Here is a 20,181-nt window from a genome sequence, read left to right on the forward strand (position 1 = left end):
CACTTCAATTTGAATTGCCTAAAGTGGTCAGCTTGGCGTTTATTTTGTTATTTGATGACTTGAAAGTAATAAAATATCCATTTGCTAATTTTCTTTTACTCTTTTAAATTAGTCCAAATCAATGGAGTTTCCATTTGTTATCCTAACTCTGTCATCTGTCTTATCTTCACTCCAGAAAGGAATTCTGTTGTTTAGATGTGACTTTTCATTTGCTTTTCAACTTTCCCTCATGTTTTATTCAGAATCAGCTGCCTTTAAATCAGATTGGAAGTATGTACTTCACGTCCACATATGAGGGACTGTAATGAGTCCGAATGACATGGTTTATTCCTCTGCTGTAACCATGAGCTGGAATGAAACTCAAGAGACCATCCAGTAACACAGCTTCATTTTCAGATGGGGAGACTGAGGCCTAAAGAGGCAAAACAACTCCCATGTTACGGCCGGCCTTGGCCAGAGCTTGCTAGTAGTACTCAAACTCCAAACTCAACTGTAATTACTTAAGGTGAGAATTAGAATAGAAGGATCTTCTGATTTCAGCACTTCTTACAAACACATGTCTATTTATTTTGCCAAACCTTCTGTGTGATTTTAACAAAATGCTTACCAGGAGCCTAGTCTCCAATACCGGCCTCAGAGGCCAAGAGATAGATTATCTGGTCAGTTTGAAGAGAAACCACTTAGTTTACTCAGCAAATGAGGGACCATCTTTAGGGCTTAAGACTCCTCTTAAATAAATGACCTCTGGTTAATTATTATCTACCCAGCTCTTATCCCTTAATCTCTAGTTCGAAATTCTCTGGTAGTAATTGCTCCTAAACCTATGCCTGTAATCACAACTGCAGACAAAAGCAGGTCCTTCTGCAGCAAAAATGTCCTCATTTTTTTTCACACTATACTATGATATTTAATTAGTGCAATACTAGTTTTCCTCCTTATAGGGATAATTGCACGTTTACGCATATTTTTCAGGTTGGAGAACTTTTTTGTGAAGGCATTCTGATGGAATGCAAACATGTTCTGTTAACCATTCATTTATGACTTCAATCATTAGTATCACTGCATCTTCTGCAACACAAATGCTGAGTTATACATTATGTATATTTCCAAGAACATCAGATCAATGTTTAAACAGACTAGTATGAATGATCATGTCACAGACTTAAAATAAGCTGAGCTACAGGGTAGATGCCATAATTTCATTTAATATTGACAGCAGCTCAATTTAAATTTTGAAAAAGCAAATACATTTAATAAATTTGGTGTGAATTATTACATATTTTGATGGAACTATTGTACAGAATGTGTACATATATAAATCTATAGATAGAATTATATACATTTGAGTATATACCACATACATATTTTTTCCACTTACATTTTTCTCTTTAGTAAAACAAAGCAGTTTTACTGTACATGGAAGTGCAATGCTACATTAAGTCCTGAGTAATTTAAGGTACCATTAATAAACTGCTATAAATTCTAGTTTTCCAGCCAAAGATCCAGTAGATTCTGTAACAAAAAATGTGAACAAAATAATACTTAAAAATATGCATTTAGCTTTGCGTTCACTTTGTGCTTAGCAGAAAAAGCTCAAGAATGCACAGTAGCCATTTAGATTTGGGAGAATGTTCTTGAATATTCAAGGTTAAATAAATATCCTATTTGTAGGGGTTTATAGAAGTTTTAAGTGATGTTGTCTACATCCAATTTGTCAAGCATGGAAGACTACAGTCATGATTGGATCAAAAAATCCCTTTTGCAGAATATGAAATTCTGTGTAAACATCAGTGTTTAGGTTTTATATAAAAGTTCTGATTCAAATGAGGGAAAAAAAGAAAAAAATACAATGAAATAATTTAAAATGCTTTTCTTGGAATATAGCCAGCCACATGGAAGAAATATAAAAAAGACGAGTAGATTTTGGTGAAAGAGGAAACCAGATGAAAGTCATTTAAGGGTGGTCCGGTAAGCCACCCACTTTGGGAGGTCTCAGGCTGGCTTGGCTCAGGGAACCCACGATGGCCAAACCACATCTATCTTGCCACAGGGGACAAACTTTGCTGCACAGTGAGAAGGAAGCACTGTGGGAAAAGGCCACGTTCAACCGCAATGGAACGGTAATGGCTGCCTGTCAGGGTCACATCAGCAGGCAGAGCATCCCATCCCCAAACTCAGGCACTAGGTATGAAAACGTGAGGTGGCCCGGGCCCGCTGCTGCACGTCTGCCTTCAGCAGGAGGAGGCAGACCCGGATCCTCGCATCGGGGAGCTGCCCTGCATCAGAGCCCGCTTCGACGAGAAGGCACTGCTATGGTGGTTCCTTCATCACCCCTAGCTCTACCCTGTCCCGTGGCTGCTGTAGTCAAAGACTCCTTTCTTGAAGAATGGTGAAAACTCACAAATGGTATGTTTCGAGAGAGTCAGTCCCACTTTGTTGATGTGGAGGGGAGATGTTGCGGACTGGAGCATCACGCTGAAAAAGTCTCTAAGGTATTTCTGTGGAAGAGACAAGAGTTAAGAACATGGTCAATTGGGAGGTCAAGGTGGGTGGGATTGCTTGAGCTCAGGAGTTTGAGACCAGTCCAGGCAACATGGAGAAACCCCATCTCTACAAAAATTATAGAAATTAGCCGGACAGGGTGGTGCACTGAGGCAGGAGGATGATTTGAGCCCAGAAGGTAGAGGCTGCAGTGAGCTGTGATGGTGCCACTGCACTCCTGCCTGGGTGATAAAGCAAGACCCTGTCTCAATCAATCAATCAATCAATCAGAGTACGGTCAAGATACTGTTGGATGGTGTCAAGAAGAGAAAAAATTTCCAGAAACAACTTCCCACCCACCTGGAAAGTGCTATCATTGTCAATAAAACCAGCACGTGAGGAATGTCCTCCACTGTCCCACCTATCATCAGACCAACCAGAGAAGACGGAGTCACAAAACTCATACGCACAGGAGAAATATCTTTGGCTCAGCACTGATTCTGGGCAGCACTGCCTCAGGTCTACGGCAGACAATGCCCAGGGAAATGTCAAGGGTGCCAGGCACAGGGGATCTGCCTCTCAGCCACAGTGTCACTAGTTAATCTCTTATTTAAAAAAGTCATTTCCTCCCCCCTCCCAGTTACTCATTAAATAGAAAGATGATTAAAAAAAAAAAAAAAAAAAAGGCCAGCCATCTGTACAAGGTTAAATGTGCTGCTTACTGGTATTTTAAAATTGCACAGTCAGTATCTGTTTTGAATCCTTTTTATAAAATAAAGGGAAAGAAATACTGAGGACAAGAGGGTCAGTTCCAAGTACTGATATTTACAGATCTTTTTGCATGTCCTATAATCATCAACAAAAAGGAGTCCTTACTACAATTAATTGCTCCAGACCCCTGCTGCACATGTTTGTTGCAACATTATCTGCCGTTTTTGGCACTGAGAAAGCAAAGCATGTGTGAGACTAGGCTCTGGGAACTGGGGATAATATCAGATGTGGCAGCTGGAGGGATGTGTTAAAGGAAAGAGGGCACACAAGAACAGTTAATACATTTTAGGCCAGGCAAATCTCATCTATAACAGAAAATGGGCTGGAGGGAAGGGGTTAGACCCAAACCTTTATTATTGTCTCAGTGTGCTTCAAAAACCCAAACAACCCTGGCACAGTCTTAGGAATTAAACATAATAATTCTGGACTCTGAGTTACAACAAAAAATTTGTCGAAGCAACATGGCCTAACCCTGGAGCAGTAGTTCCCAACAAGAGGCAGTTCTGCTCCACGGGGTGTTCAGCAGTGTTTGGTGACAGTTTTGAGTGTCACATAGGGGTGCACAGGCAGTGCACCTGGTGGATGCTGGCCAGGGATGCTGCTAACACCTGCCAAAGCACAGGACAAAGAATTATCTGGCTCAAATGTTGACCATGCCACAGTTGAGAAGAGGAAGTAGAATTTAGCTACCTCTATGAATTGTCAACCTGAAATTTCCTTCTGAAAGAAGACATTCTACTCAAGGAGAATTTGTTAATTCTCCTTCAAAATATTAATGAGGACTACTAACAACAACACTTGTAAAATAACTTAGTTTCTAAGAATCTTCTAAGATCCAGTGTTTTACACTTAATGGAAGTAAAACTGGTGCATGATAAATTGTACTCTTTTTTTTTTTTTTGAGATGGAGTCTTGCTCTGTCTCCCAGGCTGGAGTGCAGTGGCGCGATCTCAGCTCACTGCAACCTCTGTCTCCTGGGTTCAAGCAATTCTCCTGCCTCAGCCTCCTGAGTAGCTGGGACTACAGGCGTGTGCCACCATGTCCAGCTAATTTTTTTGTATTTTTAGTACAGACGGGGTTTCACCATGTTGGCCAGGCTGGTGGCAAATGCCTGACCTCAAATGATCCACCTCCCTTGGCCTCCCAAAGTATTGGGATTACAGGTGTGAGCCACTGCGCCTGGCCAGATAAACTGTACATTCTTTAAATGTATAACTTCATGAGTGCTGACCCACGTGAAACCACCATTAAACCAAGATAACTATTTGCATCCCCTTCCAAAGTTTCCTAAGGCACCTAACTTTATGTTATCCTTACACTTGGCGTGGAATCACATCTTCTTCTGGTATTACCCATTTCCTGGTAAGGAAGCTATTGCCAGGAGAGGTGAGCAAGGCTAGTAATCTAGAGAGAAGACTTGAAAGCAAGTATTCTCAACTCAGATGTTTTTTCTTGTTCCATATCCCGAACTTACTGGTCTCATGGTACCCTCTCAAGAAACTATCCTGAAATTGAAATTAGGTATAGGTAAGAAGTTACGAAAATCAACTGCTGAAAAATGAAGATCTTAATCTTAGTAATTATTTTTATCAGAGGGGCAAAGGGAGACCTGACTTCCACTTTTCTGCGGGAAGGGACCCTGAGAATATCAACTTTAAAGGGACTTGAATTGCATCAAACAGGGTCACCAGTATATATCATAGACTACATTCAACCAGCCAATGCTCGTGATCCAATGCATGCGCACAACTGTTTGTTCTGGGAAGATCAAGGGTGAGATGATTTGGAAAACGGGAGATGCAGAGCTTGCTGACTTGTGCGTGGAGCCACTGCTCTTTCACAGTTTAATGCATGGACAGAGCGAGGCTCGCTGCACAGGCCTCATCTCAGGTAGCTCCTGTGGCCTCCGGCTTCAGATCTCCCACAGGCTGCATTAACAGGCAGGCTGATGTTTACAACAAAGCTGCCTTCAAGATGAACTCTGGCAGACTGGAAGGCAATTTAAATCTGGGAGCAGATGTTACATCAGCATTTGTCATAATTAGTACACAAAGTAGGGTCCCTTTAAAGGGCCAATAAAGCCTAACAGGTATAATGAGAAGAGAAGTAAAAGTTAAAAATATAAATGAAAGGAAAAGAGGAAGTATTTGAGACACCTCCCTTCAAGAGCACCACCATAAGAAGAGAACAATACAACTGCCAGGTAATGTCTTTTTCTTTAAATAAACTCATTAGTGTAGTTTGGATAAAAACTCCAGATAGAGTGATCTGATTTGACTAATTCTAAACATTACAGAAGAGTTTTCTCTTCGCAAAACAAATTTCTGCTTAAGGAGAATTAGGCAGCTTTCACCTCCTTTACATAGGAGGTGTATGCTTCCTTGGTGCAAAGAAATGATTTGATTAGGAAGTGTTCTTTGCAGTGACCTCAAAGTGCTCTAAAGTCTGTTAAGATGAGGCATGACCTTTCTTGGCCATGTCCAGAGCCACATGCTTAAAATGGGCTGAACAAATTCTGGCAAATGAAAAAAAACCAAGGGACTGGGGCTACGACTGGGGACACAAGATAGAACTAAAATTCTAGAAAGTTCTTAAGGTCACAGTGTCTCATTCTTCTCTGAAGCCTCCTATCATCACTGGAACACTGCCAAGCTTAGGAAACGTGCTGAGAAGAAACCTTTGCTGATTTTAATTAGTTATCTTTTTTTGAATTAAAGTATATGCACAGAAAACCACACACCACAAGTGTACAGTTGAATACAGTTTCACAAAGTTAAGGTATCTATGCCATCAGCATCTAGATATGAATTACACAACACTTCCAGCCCCCAGGCAGCCCTCCTCGTACTCCCTCCTCCAGTACAAACCTTCCCTCAAGGGCAACCGCTATTCTGATTTCTAGGACCAGAGATTCGAATTGCCAGTTTTTGAACTTCGTATGAGTGGAATCATTTGGGATATACTCTTTTGTGTCTGGCTTCCATGGCTTAATGCCATGTCTGTGAGATGTGGCCATGCTGTGCGCATAGCTGTGGTTTGTTGAGTACCAGCACTGTGCAGTATATCACATCTGAACAAAACCACCGATTGGCTTTAACACAGGGATAAGTGTTGGTCACCGCTTTGGTCCTTTAGTCTGAACTCTTCTTCACTAATGAAATCTGCTTCCCAATATTACTGGTGTCTGATGAGTCAAGTTTATCACTATCCTTCCAAAAAAGAAGTTTCCCGTAGAGATTTACACTCAAATCTAAGCTTAGCCAATGTACTCAAACGCTGCTATTTTATGTACATATATATATAATATTTAAAATATACTTACTTACCTAACAACACACATTCATATTAATAATTCTTATTGCCTGTGCTCACAATGTTTTCCACAGCATCTGTGGCTGAAGGGAGAAAATTAAAATCCCCCTGTCAAAGCTATCCCTTTTTATTGACCCCAAAGTCACCACAGCCCTCCCAGGATGTGAAAAATAAGTCCAGGTGTCAAGCTGCATCTCCCCAGGTCAGCATGCTTTATAAAAGAGCATTGCGAAAACTGAAGGATATTAGGAGTTTAAGTGACTTATCCAGGTCAGAAGGGCAAAGTGGGAAAAAGATTTGTGAAATCCAATATCCAATCTGTTTCTGACTTTCAGGACATTTTCTCCATTATAAAAAGAAATAAAAGCAGGCGTATTTAAATCTCTAGCACGTCAGGGACCACAGAAGGAGGCCTGCAGCTCTTGCTCACCTGGTGGACAGTGACACACCTGAGTCTTTGCTTTGTCAAATGTCCTGTGTCGGGGCCACTGAGAACAGCAAAAGCACCTCCTAGGGTTGCACAACATTATGGCCCTGACTTGGATAGTTGGAGGAGGAAAGTCAAATTAAACCAAATCCTCTTTCAATACGATTGCAAACCAGAAATAAGATGGGATGGTGAAGCCAAAGGGGGCCTAGGAGAGGGTCTGTCTGACAGTGAGTGATCACGGGAAAGAGAAGAGGCTGAGAGAGAAAGGAGGCCACAGAGAGACAGACGGGGCTGTCTAGGGGAGGACAAGAGAAACAGGGCTGGGATGGAGGGGAAGACAAAAAAGGTGGAAATGAAAAGGAAACCAAACCAGCATGACAACGTTGGAGACGGGTACCCATGATTTATTTGTTTACCAAGCTGGCAAAAAGAATTTAAGAATAATAAGAAATATATCAGATATCTATCTAGGTTATTTACTTTTTGTGACTTGGACCAATACTGACGTAGGTGTTTTCTTATCAATACTTTCAGAAAATCAAATTTAGATGGCTAATCTTTATGGTATATTTCAGTGCTGACACAGAGTACCTTGATTTCATGAATTGCCTTTCTTCTACAGGTTTTGGGCATATTTTGTTGCTCAGGGGCAGTGAGCAGGGGGTACAGATAACTGGGAGACATGGACCCCCATGGGTCTGTTCCAAAGGAAGTGTGACCCTGGCACATGATGTTTAAAATCCCCCCAAAACAAACAAACACAAAATCCTGTACAGGACTATGAGCTTTTAAATCGGAGGCCAGAAGACATGAGCAGAAAGGGGGGGCGGGGTGTGGTGATATGAGAGACACCCTAGACTCAGGCTCCTGGCTGCCACCCACAGCGCCCGCCATCCCCTGCTTCTCAGTCAGGTCCCCCCTGCTGAGCCACACGGTCTCTCACCGGGCATGTCTGTCTACACCAGGCATCTTAGCTGCTTGGGTCAGATGCACTGCCTTTCATAGACCTGACACTGCTTTCGTGGGGACCAGCGGGCACTGGTTCTTCAGAGTTAAAAGTTCCTTACAAACATGGGGAAGGTCTTCTTTCTCTGCAAGGCTTACGCTCTTCTACAGGGAGCCAAGGCAGCTCAGGGAATGCTTCGATATCTCCCTTACAGTGCCTTGGTGGGCACTGGCCATTCTCTGACTGCCCTGTATCCATTTCCCTTCCCAAACAGCAGCCCAATGCCCTTCTGAAGAAACATCTTTCCCCTCTCTGGGAATTGGTTAACTGGTTGACTTAAGGCACAGGACAGATAAGCTTTTCCCATGATATTCTGGGTGGACACCTTACAGCCAAAGAGCTAATCAAGCTACTAGCACTTAGAGTCTCCTGGAACCAAGGGTCCTTTGGGGGACACCTCTTCCAGATTGTGTAGCTGCTGTTATGGAGCATTTACAAGAGTTTGAGAAATTCAGGAAAGCTGGGCAGTTTCGGGAGAGCCTTTGGTCTCTGTCCATTCCCAAGGCTAGGAGCGAATGATTCTATCTGTTTACTGTGGTGACAGTCATTTTCTACTGTTTACCATCAAGTTAACTAACACTAATCTCACAGCGCTGGCAGGGGGCAGACAAGGGTCAGGAATCAGAAGAAACCTTCCTTGTAGAACACAATCAAGCTCCTCCAGGGCTAGTCTATGGTCAGATGGAGGCATCTGCCTATCACGCTCTTCTCTTAGGAAGAGGTCGATCCTAGAAGGCTCTGGAGAATCACATTTCAGATAGGTCAGAGTATCCCAGTGGTCCATCCATAGCTAGACCTGAAGCTGGAACGCTCCTGCCCCAGACCCTGATCTACACATAGCCCAATCTTTAAATTTCCAATGCCATTTCAAAAGACAACTACTAAACATTATCAATCTTTTGAACCAAAACACAGGCTAATATGGTCTACTGGCTGTGTTAAGTTCTGAAAGGCAAAATGAACTCCCTACAGCAATACAGAGTAATTCAGCAAGAATTTAGTCCATTATATTAGAGCTTTAGCATGGCACCTCAATTAGTTTATGCATCAGGAAAAAAAATTGAAAATATAATGTGCTGCTACATGCTATTCCATTTAGACATTCTTGAAGGTCATTATATTACTATGATTCATGTGTGACCTACAATACAATTTCAGTCTGAGTTCTGCCTGAAAGGAAACATGCTTTGAAGTTACTGGAAAAATGTGGGCAAAATCTGGCCTTTAGGCAGCTTCTTTTGGGTTTTTCTTTTGAACTCTAAATCTTCTGGGTGAAATGCTGGTTTGCTCATAGGAACTAACCATGGATTTCATAGTCTATCCTGGCAAAAACCTGTGAAGTCAGCAGGGAGTTGCATGGTGTGGCTTCCCCCCTCTCTTACACCCATTCCCTTTTAGGTCTGGGACCTTGAAAGAAAGGACGATTTTAGACCAGGGGATGGAGGGAAGGAGGGGTGGTGTCCAAGTTCAGCTAACAGTCTGAACAAGAGAGCAAGGCCAAGGCCAGCCTGTGTAGGGATCTGGGTGGGGAACAGCAAGATGTGAAGCAGAATGCAGAGGGCCTTGAATCTGGATTCAGCGTGCAGGCACTTCGTATAAAGTTTCCGGTTCATGAGCTCATGTGAGCCCCTAAGACACCCTTAGGAGAGGGACAGGTATGGATATCCTTTGTTTACAGATGAAGTAACTGAGATTCCAAGAGGCAGTGACTTGGCCAAGGTCAACAGGTCATAAGAGGCTGACAAAGTGACCAGCTCTTCAAATGTAGGAGAAAGCCATTATTGCCTAATTTAATTCCCAAGGTTCAAGCCCGTAAGCCTGAAATGTAACATGGCCTTTCTTTGGGGCTGTCCATACTATGCTCATGCAGCCTCCCAGAATTTTCCCTGAATTTCAGTCAACTGCTGCGTGTGTGTGTGTGTGTGTGTGTGTGTGTGTGTGTAGAAGATGCAAGAATGAGAATTTGGGCCTTCAGATGCCTTTGAAAGACCTAAGCCTCCTTATCTGTTGGCCCTCTGCCTTCTATTTTAATTAGCAGGGAGATAAAATTGTGACCATTTTATGTTATTAAAAAGTTTCTGTTTTAATAGGGCTCATGACTATAACTGCAGCCTACTGCTTATTTCATGTGCAATATATCACCTCAGCCATGTCATTCTAATGATTTTTCCGGCCATCTCATTGTTGTGAGGTCCTCTTTATTTTACAAAATTTTAACATAAATCTATAATTTAAGGTTATTGGAATTATTAAAATTGAAATGTTCTTTAAAAATGTAATGGAGCTTTATCCACCTTTCCATAGTGACATATTAACAGAGAAAGGAGTTCAATGGCATTCCTCATTCTCAGAAGTCATTAACTACGGTGGCAGCTTAAAGACAAGTATCAGTCTAGTAAGACTTAGAGGTCTCATTTAACTTGCAGCACTTGGAAAATTCATCATTCACTGATGGGCCCTGAAGATGGATCAGGCCTGAATGGAGCTACCCAGGGATGTTTCTAGACCTGAAAGAGTTCAGGTCACCCCTGGCCATGTATCACGAATTGACCCAGTGTGGTCAATATGATTCCATCCAGTCAAGTCTTCCCAATTCTAAACTCCCATAAATTCAAGTCTAAATACCTCTTGTTGGCTTTTTAGGAATCCTAAAGTTTGGCTACACTGAGTCAAATAGGCTGGGTTCCCTTCCCAACATGCTCCCAAATGTGCTCCACACTCCAAGGAAATCAGGACAGCCTGGTTTGGGCAACTCATCCATCCAGCGCAGTCACTGCACACCACGTGTTCTCCAAGAAGCAGTAAGCCAGGCATGGGTATTGAGCTGAATGAAACAGACATGGTGCCTCCCCTCCTCCCCTCACAGGTGCATGCTGGCTGGCACCATCCTCCGCTGCTCAGTTTCTCCTTGTTCCCATGGGTGCTTTGCTCCCATCATCTAGATCCTTCTCATCTTCCAAGGACTGGCTCAAGGTGTGCTCTGTACTGACTCCCTTCTCTTCAGACTTCATTCATGCACCCAATAAGTACTTACTGAGAGCTTTCTACACACCAGTGTTGGGCTAGGTGCTGGGCATTCTTTTTTTTTTTTTTTTTTCTGAGACAGAGTCTCACTCTGTCGCCCAGGCTGGAGTGCAGTGGCATGATCTCAGCTCACTGTAACCTCCACCTCCCAGATTCAAGCAATTCTCCTGCCTCGGCCTCCTGAGTAGCTGGGACTACAGGCATGCACCACCATGCCTGGCTAATTTTTGTATTTTTTAGTAGAGATGGGGTTTCACCATGCTGGTCAGGCTGGCCTCGAACTCCTGACCTCAGCTGATATACCCGCCTCAGCCTCTCAAAGTGCTGGGATTACAGGCACGAGCCACCGTGCCCGGCGGTGCTGGGCATTCAATAGCTAATACTATGCAGTTCTTGTGCCAAGTAACACAGTCCTGCCTGCCTGGGAGACAAATAGGTAAAGCAGTAATTACAATTAAAATATGACTATGAGAGAACTACAATGAGGTGACTTGGGACCCCAAGGGAAAGGAAAGGCTGTATGCTTAGTCCTGGGAGTTGGTTACTTTTATGCCAAGACCCATAGGGTGATAAGAATCAAGCAGGTGAAGACATTGGAGGAAGATACTGGAGGAAGCCTGTTCTGGGCAGAGCAGGAAGCATGTACCAAGCCTAGCAGCTGGGAGGCAGGGCTTTGGGGCATCACCAATTGTCTAGCATGACTAGACCAGGCCAACAGGCACAGAGCATTCAGCAGATAGGACAGACTCCTGGGAACAGGACTGCTCCCGGACCTAGGCTCTGCCAGTCCTCATGCTGGGGACCCTACACAGTTGGGTGGTGGCACTGTGTGCTGGTGGTGGTATCTCTTCTCTATGGTGAAGTCCTGCCAGGCCTTCAGGAAGTCTCTTCCAGCTGCCATACATAATTGTTGGTCAAGTGATGCTTATGATGCCAGAGGACTTTCATGAGTCTCCAAATGCCTGCTAATCCCCAACTTCTACTTAGTCTACCACTTGCCCGAAGGTACTTGAAACCACCATAAAACGTCATTGGAACCTCCAGTGTGAGACTTTCATTGTGTTCATTGCAGCAAGTTTGGTGTGCTGACACTTGCATACCTTTTCCCAGCCTCTGTCAGTCTAACTCAGGGCAGGGCAAGCTTTTTCTATAAAAGGATGGATGGTATACTTTGGGCTTTGTAGGAGGCAAAGAGGCGAAATTAAGGATATTATGTAGGTGTTTACGTAATAAGAGAGAAAATTCCGGCTCCACTCCATCCTGTTTTCCTGGGGTGGGCTACCCAGGGTGGAAGGTGCATTTTGCACCCAGTGCTGGGCAGGCCACTGTCATGGTCGGTTTCACTCTCTGCCTGGTGGTGCCAATCCTAGTGTGCCTCTCTTTTTGCACAGAACCTGGCCATCTCAACTGGGGCAGCTGACCAGAGGCAAGACTGAGACTCCACTGCTTGGTGACTGGCAGTTGCCAACAAGTCCCCAGTGTGTAGGTGGTGACCAGCACAGGCCCTGGGGAGCAACGAGCTGTGGCTGCCAGCCGAGTGCTGGGAAAACAGGCAGTGAGCCCGCCAGGTCTCCATGGATCACAGGTCTAGCATATTCAGGCCATGCTCACAGACAGTATGAAAACAGGTGGCAAGGAGGATGTGACCTGAGGGCCTATATCAGTTTTCTATAGCTGTACAACAAATTACCACAAACGTAGTGGCTGGAAGCAACACCTATTCATTAGCTCATGGTTTTGTGGGTCAGAAGTCCTGCCACAGTGCAGCTAGCCTCTGCTTATGGTCTCATGGGTTGAAATGAAGGTGTTAAAAAGGCTGGGCTCCTATCTGGAAGCCCTGGGGAAGAACCATTTCCAAACTCCTTCAGGTTGTTGGCCAAATACAGCATTCTGTAATCACAGGACTGGGGTCCTGCCTGAGGTTCCCTTGCTGACTCTCAGCAAGGGGCTGCTCTCAGCTCCTAAAGACCACCCACATTCAGTGGCACCCAGCCTCCTCCACATTCAAAGCCAGCCATCAGATTCTGTTCATGCTTCTGTGAAAGTTGTAAGATTCCAAATAGAGTAGCTTGTGTCAAACCCTGGCAAGTGGAGCTGGGGAAGGCCGTGAAGAGAGGGCTCGCATGCTTGATCTGCTTGATCACGAGAACTATCACAAGACATGAGTCACACCAGGACAGCCACTGGCACAAGAACAGCTAGCTGATTACACAGGAACACCTGCCTGGCACACTGTTTTGCAAGCCAATCTAAAACTGTAAGGACCTAACTGTACCTCCAAGATGACAGGTCCTACCTGGCAACTACTGACACTTGCCACTCAGAACTTGCCAGCCCTTGCAAGCTGCCACCAGCACCATAAGCTTTCTTTCAAAACAACTTGCAAAACCTTCTCCTTCCCCAGTAAGCCTCAACCTTTTACTTTTTTTCCTGGACGTTGTCAGAGGCCACCCTCGTCTGTATGTATGTCCCGGATTGCAATCCTCTTTCTTGCATATTATCCCAAATGAAACAACTTTTACTTTTACTCTCTCTTTTTCACACTGACACTTCAAATCTCTGCTTCCTCTTCTGTTACCAGGCAGGAAAAACTCTGCTTTTATGGGGCTCGCATGATTACATTAAGCACACAGGGATACTCTCCCTTTCGCCATGTCGTGTAACACAATCACATTTCCTCACGAGCTCAAAGAGGGGAGGATTACAACGGCACCAGGGGGTCATTCTTAGAATTCTCCCTACTACAGAACTGTAGTTTGCCAATCCCTGGTCTAAACTGTAACCCAGAATATAAAACATATGGCAGAAAGGCAGGCCACAGCACAGTAGAAACCACCTGGCAGAGAAGACACCAACTCAAGAGTGCCCACGCATGTACACTGGCCGGGAACACCCACGGCCCAGGCCTGAGACTCACAGGGTGAGTATGTGCCCTCCCACCTCCCGCACTCACACCCACAGGCTTGCGGTGTGCCCAGTACGAAGCATCCCAGAGTAGCATCATCTTCTGGCGCTTTCTGAGAGGACGGAAGTGTCTGTTATCTGTGCTGTCCATTATGCTAGCCATGTGGCTACTGAGCACTTAAAATGTGGCTAGTGAGACTGAGAAACTAAATTTTTAAAATTTTATCTCAATTTTACCTATAGCAACATGTGGCTGGTGGCTACTGTACTGGATAGCACAGTTCTACACTAAGATTCTGGAGTAACCATGCCTTCAAATGTGTGAGTTCTGAGCACAGAGTATGCATTAATATTCCTGTTTTTAAAATTTATTTTTAAAATGTGTAATACTTTACTGACTGAAAATGTCATACACACAGATATTTGTGAGTTGAAAGGGAACTTTTCATTGTTTGTACATGCATGTGTACATGTCTTCGCTACAGTGAAAAGGATTCCTTCCAATTCACCTGTGTTTTCCCAAATCTCCAGTGCGTCCAAAAAAATTTATTGTTATTAGTTTTTTTGTGTATCTTTCTATGGCATTTTAATGCCTACATAAACAAGTACAAATATAGACACCCAGCCAGGTGCAGTGGCTCACATCTCTAATCCCAGCACTTTGGGAGGCTGAGGTAGGTGGATCACTTGAGACCAGGAGTTTCAGAGCAGCCTGGGCAACATGGTGAAATCTTGTCTCTACAAAAAATACAAAAATATTAACCAGATGTGGTGGTGCACCTGTAGTCCCAGCTACTTGGAAGGCTGAGGTGGGAGGATCACCTGAGTCCAGTAGGTTGAGGCTGCAGTTGAGCCATGATCACACCACTGCACTCCAGTCTGGGTGAGAGTGAGACCCTGTCTCAAAAAAACCAAACCAAACAAAACAAACAAAAGGCACCAAACCCCCAAACCCCACAAACACAGATGCCTCCATTTCAACTTACACAAGCAGGTACATAAGCAACATACTCTTCTGCACCTCACTTTGTTCACTTAACAACTTATACTAAAGACCTCTCCAGAAGTACATAGTTTCTCATTCTGAAATTGGTTGTACTAGCTCATCATTAATGAACATGTAGGCTGTTCTAATCCTTTGCAGTCCTGCAAGTAGCTGAACTATACATGGTCGATAATTTTTCACTACTTTAGTCAAAGGATGTATCCCCAGAACTTAACACAGTGTCTCGTACCGAGTAGGTACTCAGTAAATATTTGTTGAATGAAATAATGAAGAATGAAGATTATTACAAATAGCACTGTAATAAACAATCTTATATATAAGCAAGTGTATCACTTCACCCATAGGGTAAATTCCTAAAATGGAATTGCTGGGTCGAAGGGTATGTGCCTTTTAAATTTTGATAGATATTGCCAAATTGTTTTCCGTGGGCACTGTACAATTTATACTCTCTCCAGCAGTGTTGGAGAATAGACACCCAACATTTCTGTCTGACTACTCCAGAGTCTGAAAAAATCTTTGAAAGGTAACCTAGTCCTTTCTCTTATCCTCATAAAATCACAATGTTGTTGTAGCTCAGTAATCTTAGCTAGATCCTTTGATCCTTCAACAAAGAAGGAACTACAGCTGAGAGAGGTTGGATTAGAACTCTAGTATCCTTAAACATCCAGTCATCTTTCTCCTATACTTATTCATCTCTCTGGGCAGAATCATATCACAATTGAGATTCCTAATGTCCAGAATTCCCAGAATCATTTAAAAATAACCTTGGTCTAAGAGTGGAATCCATTTCTGCCCAATACAAACTTCCAACTAACCAGTACAAGGTCAAACAGAGGTGAAGATGGTCATAAACAGGCAGCTGGCTGGGACAGTGGTACGTGTGATATTTGCTGTACTGGTGGCCTCAATGAACCACATCATGCTTCGTGGGATTCGCACCCTGTGTGGCTCTCTTCGTTAAACCTAGGTGGGGTTTGTGACTTGTTTTAGCCAATAGAATGCACTGGCACTAATGCCATGGGTGACTTGAGAGCCCCAGCTGAGCCTAGTCCTTAGTGGAGCCATGATCAAAATGCAGGCCCATAAGTGGCGTGACTTGATACTACCTGGAGTATATAAACCATCCAGCTGGGCCCTGCCCAAATTTTCCAGAATCAAATAATCATAAGCAATAAAATGGTGGTTGTTTTTAAGGTGCCAAGTTTTAGGGCAGTTCATTATACAATGATAGATAACCAAAATATATGGGTTTGGGAATAAGGTAAAATATGAGGGAATAAATGAAATTAGTCAAAGCAGAATGAAAAAAGTTTCTTTGGTTTCTATTTATAATTTATGACTAAACATAAATTAAAGTCCAATTCTACTTCATGCCAATCTCTCTTCCAATTCTTTTAATATTTCTAATGAATAATTCTTAGCAGGTATTTCTTTGCTATGAGCTACTTTTGCTATACTAAGTTTTAAAGTAAATACTTGAAATATGGCATTTATTTCTTGATGTTACAGAGAAGTCTGAGAGCTCCAAGTTAAAATTCATCAGGGTGAAAATGTTAGTCTGTGATTACAGAATCAGAACTATTCATTACAGCTATTCAGAGAATCTTCTTTATGAGTTTAATGACATAAGCATATTATATTGAATTATTACGGTACTGCATCAACTGGATTCATAAATTTAATATACTCAGTCTGGTTCACATATTCTAATAAAATCCAGCAAGCTTTAAAACTTTTATAAGAAATGTGCATTTAAAATCCATGTGATATTCAATTTTTACAGGGTGACGTCCTTGCTCAGTGTATTAAGTAGTTTCAGTGATGATGATGACCCAGCCTGGCAGCAAGTTTCTGGGGAAACGTCGTAAATAGACAAGCCATATTAGAAAAACCAAAACCTGCTTTTCTCCAGAGCACAAGTCAAAACCATGGGGTGGAGAGGGGTGGGAAGAGAAGAATTGAGTTTATCCTGCACCTGTGGACCAGAAGTGAGGACATGTAAGGAAGGAGGCAAACAGCTTCCACACAATCTGACAGGTGCCACTCAACCTCACTTGGTTGAAGCAGAAAGTGGGAGGATGCTGGGGAAGGAGCCCAGTTCCCAGTACTCACTATGGATCTTTGACCTATTGATACGTTTGAATCTACATAAATGTTTGGCAACAAGCTCAATATAGATGCCATTAGGACTCAACTTCTTCAGCACTGGAAGAAGCCTAGGAGAACCCTGAAGGCACACTATGGCTGTTTGAGCTCTAATGTAGCACCATGAGCAGGGACCCTAGGCACTTAGTCTTATGCAGCTACCATGCTGGGCACAAAGACATCAAAGCACTGTGGTTTGAAGTAAGCCCCTTAACTCCTCTGTACCTCAGTTTCCTCCTTGTCTGATTATAGTATTTTCTTTTAGGATTAGAAGATTAAAAGAGCTATTGTCTACAAAATGCTTAGGATGGGGTCCAATTTAGAGAACCTTAGTAAGCACAGCATGAACTGGTGATAAGGTTATTGGGATCCCATCATAAGTGGAGGAGCATCTGCACGGTATGTACCTTAGTAAACACAGTATGTACTGGTGATAAGGTTATTGGGATCCCATCATAAGTGGAAGAGCATCTGTATGGCACGTACCTTAGTAAACACAGTATGTACTGGTGATAAGGTTATTGGGATCCCATCATAACTGGAAGAGCATCTGTATGGTATGTACCTTAGTAAACACAGTATGTACTGGTGATAAGGTTATTGGGATCCCATCATAAGTGGAAGAGCATCTGTATGGCACGTACCTTAGTAAACACAGTATGTACTGGTGATAAGGTTATTGGGATCCCATCATAACTGGAAGAGCATCTGTATGGTATGTACCTTAGTAAACACAGTATGTACTGGTGATAAGGTTATTGGGATCTCATCACAACTGGAAGAGCATCTGTATGGTATCTACCTTAGTAAACACAGTATGTACTGGTGATAAGGTTATTGGGATCCCATCATAAGTGGAGGAGTATCTGTTCTTAGTAAGTACATACTAAACAGATGCTCCTACACTTACGATGGGATCCCAATAAACCCATGGCCAGTTGAAAATACTCTAAGTTGAAAATGCATTTAATACACCTAACCTACCAAACATCATAGCTTAGCCTAGTCCACCTTAAATGTGCTCAGAACACTTACATTAGCCTACAGCTGGGCAAAATCATCTAACAAAAAGTCTAGTTAGTGTTGAACATCTTATGTAATTTATTGAATACTGCGCTAAAAGTGAAAAACAGAATGGCTGTATGGGCAGTCAAAGTATGGTTTCTACTGAATGTGTATCGCTTTTACACCACCGTAAAGTTGAAAAATCTTAAGTAGAACCATCATCAAGTTGGGGACCATCCAGAGTTGATACTATCTATATAACTTTGTCCTCAGGGAATTGATAGGCAAATATGTTAATTTTCCCCTCTTTTAAATGTTTGGAAACACATGGGCTTAAAATGTGGAAGTGTTTAATGTTTTCTCCTTCAAAGGAAAGGAAAAGCAAGAATTTGAAATGGCTTTTTTCCAAATCACCTCATATCAGATACTGGCAGACCCTTTAAAATCACCTCATATCAGATACTGGCAGACCCTTTAATATCACCTCATATTAGATACTGGCAGACCCTTTATTTAAAGAGTTGTGTTAAGGCCGGGCGCGGTGGCTCACGCCCGTAATCCCAGAACTTTGGGAGGCCGAGGCGGGCGGATCACGAGGTCAGGAGATCGAGACCATGGTGAAACCCCGTCTCTACTAAAAATACAAAAAATTAGCCGGGTGCAGTGGCAGGCGCCTGTACTCCCAGCTACTCGGGAGGCTGAGGCAGGAGAATGGCATGAACCCAGGAGGCGGAGCCTGCAGTGAGCCGAGATTGCGCCACTGCACTCCAGCCTGGGTGACAGAGCCACACTCCGTCTCAAAAAAAAAAAAAAAAAAAAAAAAAGAGAGTTGTGTTAAAACAAAGAAGAGTAAACATGTTTCAAAATGGAAAATCACATTTAAAAATAAACTGAAAATCTAACCCATGTCAGGTAAATTGATTCTAATTGATTCTCCCCCAAATCTTGTTTTAAGATACATTTTAGATGCTCTGATTCTCAAAAGTGCCATTTGGAAAACAAAAAAGATGTATTATTTTCTTTATTTTTAAGCTCATGATTCCTTCCTTCACTGTATAAACCTTCAGAGATTCCTGGCATTTGGAGATATAATGACTGCTCCAAACGACCAATTTGTCTGACACAGGCTTTCAAATGAGAATCTTGCTGTGTGGTACCTCTTGGCTATAATGTACTTGAATTCAAATTCAAAGAATCAGTACCTAAAAGACTCGGCCATCGAGGAGTAGTTGTACATTATTTGATGGCATCACAAAGTCTCCCCTTCAGGGGAACTCCAGAACTGGATGCATCGGGAACACTGAATGACTCTATCGTGTGCCTCTCCAGCTGTGGCTGAACAGAATGAGCTATGCCTCTAATATCTCACCTAAGGTAGTTTGTGTACTGAGGGCAAATCTCCTTCGGTTAAAATTCAGCTGGCCTTGGCGGGCTGTCTGAATAATACTGAGTCTCTGAATTCAGGGCAAGAGGGTAAGCTTTTGAGACACCAGGAGGGATGACCTGCTGCCTGTGTTTTGTTCTCTGGACGAGGGGTGCCTGATGCTCCTGTGAGACTGTTTGTCTTGGAGATTACCCTCCTGCCTTGGGAGCTCTTCCTGAGTGTCCAGAAACTGCCGTGTCCCTTGGGGGAGTCAGGGTCAAGCCCTAGGTGTGATGAGGACTGTGGCCCCGAGTGGTGGGCCCGTGACCCCACCCCATGATGAAGATTAGCTGGGGATTTGAATTATTTGCACCAATGATCCTCTTCACTGGAGACAATGACTGAGGCCTGAATATGTCAGGGAAGAGGGAGGTAGGGAGAAAAGCCAGATCAAAACTTCTCAAATACCAACATCTCTAACTCCAAAAAAGAATGGGGTAGGTGTCTATTTCATACAGGGAAATGCAAATTAAAAAGTTCCTTTTTCAAACAGATATTATCTACCAAATTAAGAAACGAAGTTTTAGAAATTGGGCTAGGAGCTAAAAAAGAAAAAGAAAAAGAAACCAAGTTTAAAAGTATATACATTGAATATATGTACATCCAGCACAGTACTTTGCTTATAAAATATTCGTTAAATAAATGATGCAATGAATAGCTATAGGTAATGCTGA

The 20,181-nt window shown here is 43.0% G+C and overlaps 1 protein-coding gene across 7 annotated transcripts in view; it reads right to left on the bottom strand.

The window, feature by feature from the left end:
- Positions 1 to 1,185: 1,185 nt before the first annotated feature.
- KIF16B (kinesin family member 16B) overlaps positions 1,186 to 20,181 on the bottom strand; it is a 299,792-nt gene continuing 280,796 nt past the window's right edge. For all 7 annotated transcript variants that reach the window (XM_054467129.2, XM_054467128.2, XM_063659361.1 and 4 more), the window contains one exon: positions 1,186 to 2,498. In XM_054467129.2, the coding sequence (XP_054323104.1) occupies positions 2,340 to 2,498 (159 nt within the window). In that variant the 3' untranslated portion in view covers positions 1,186 to 2,339. The remainder of the gene's footprint in view (positions 2,499 to 20,181) is intronic.

This window comes from Pongo pygmaeus, chromosome 21 (genome assembly GCF_028885625.2).
Source record: "Pongo pygmaeus isolate AG05252 chromosome 21, NHGRI_mPonPyg2-v2.0_pri, whole genome shotgun sequence".
Taxonomy (NCBI): domain Eukaryota; kingdom Metazoa; phylum Chordata; class Mammalia; order Primates; family Hominidae; genus Pongo; species Pongo pygmaeus.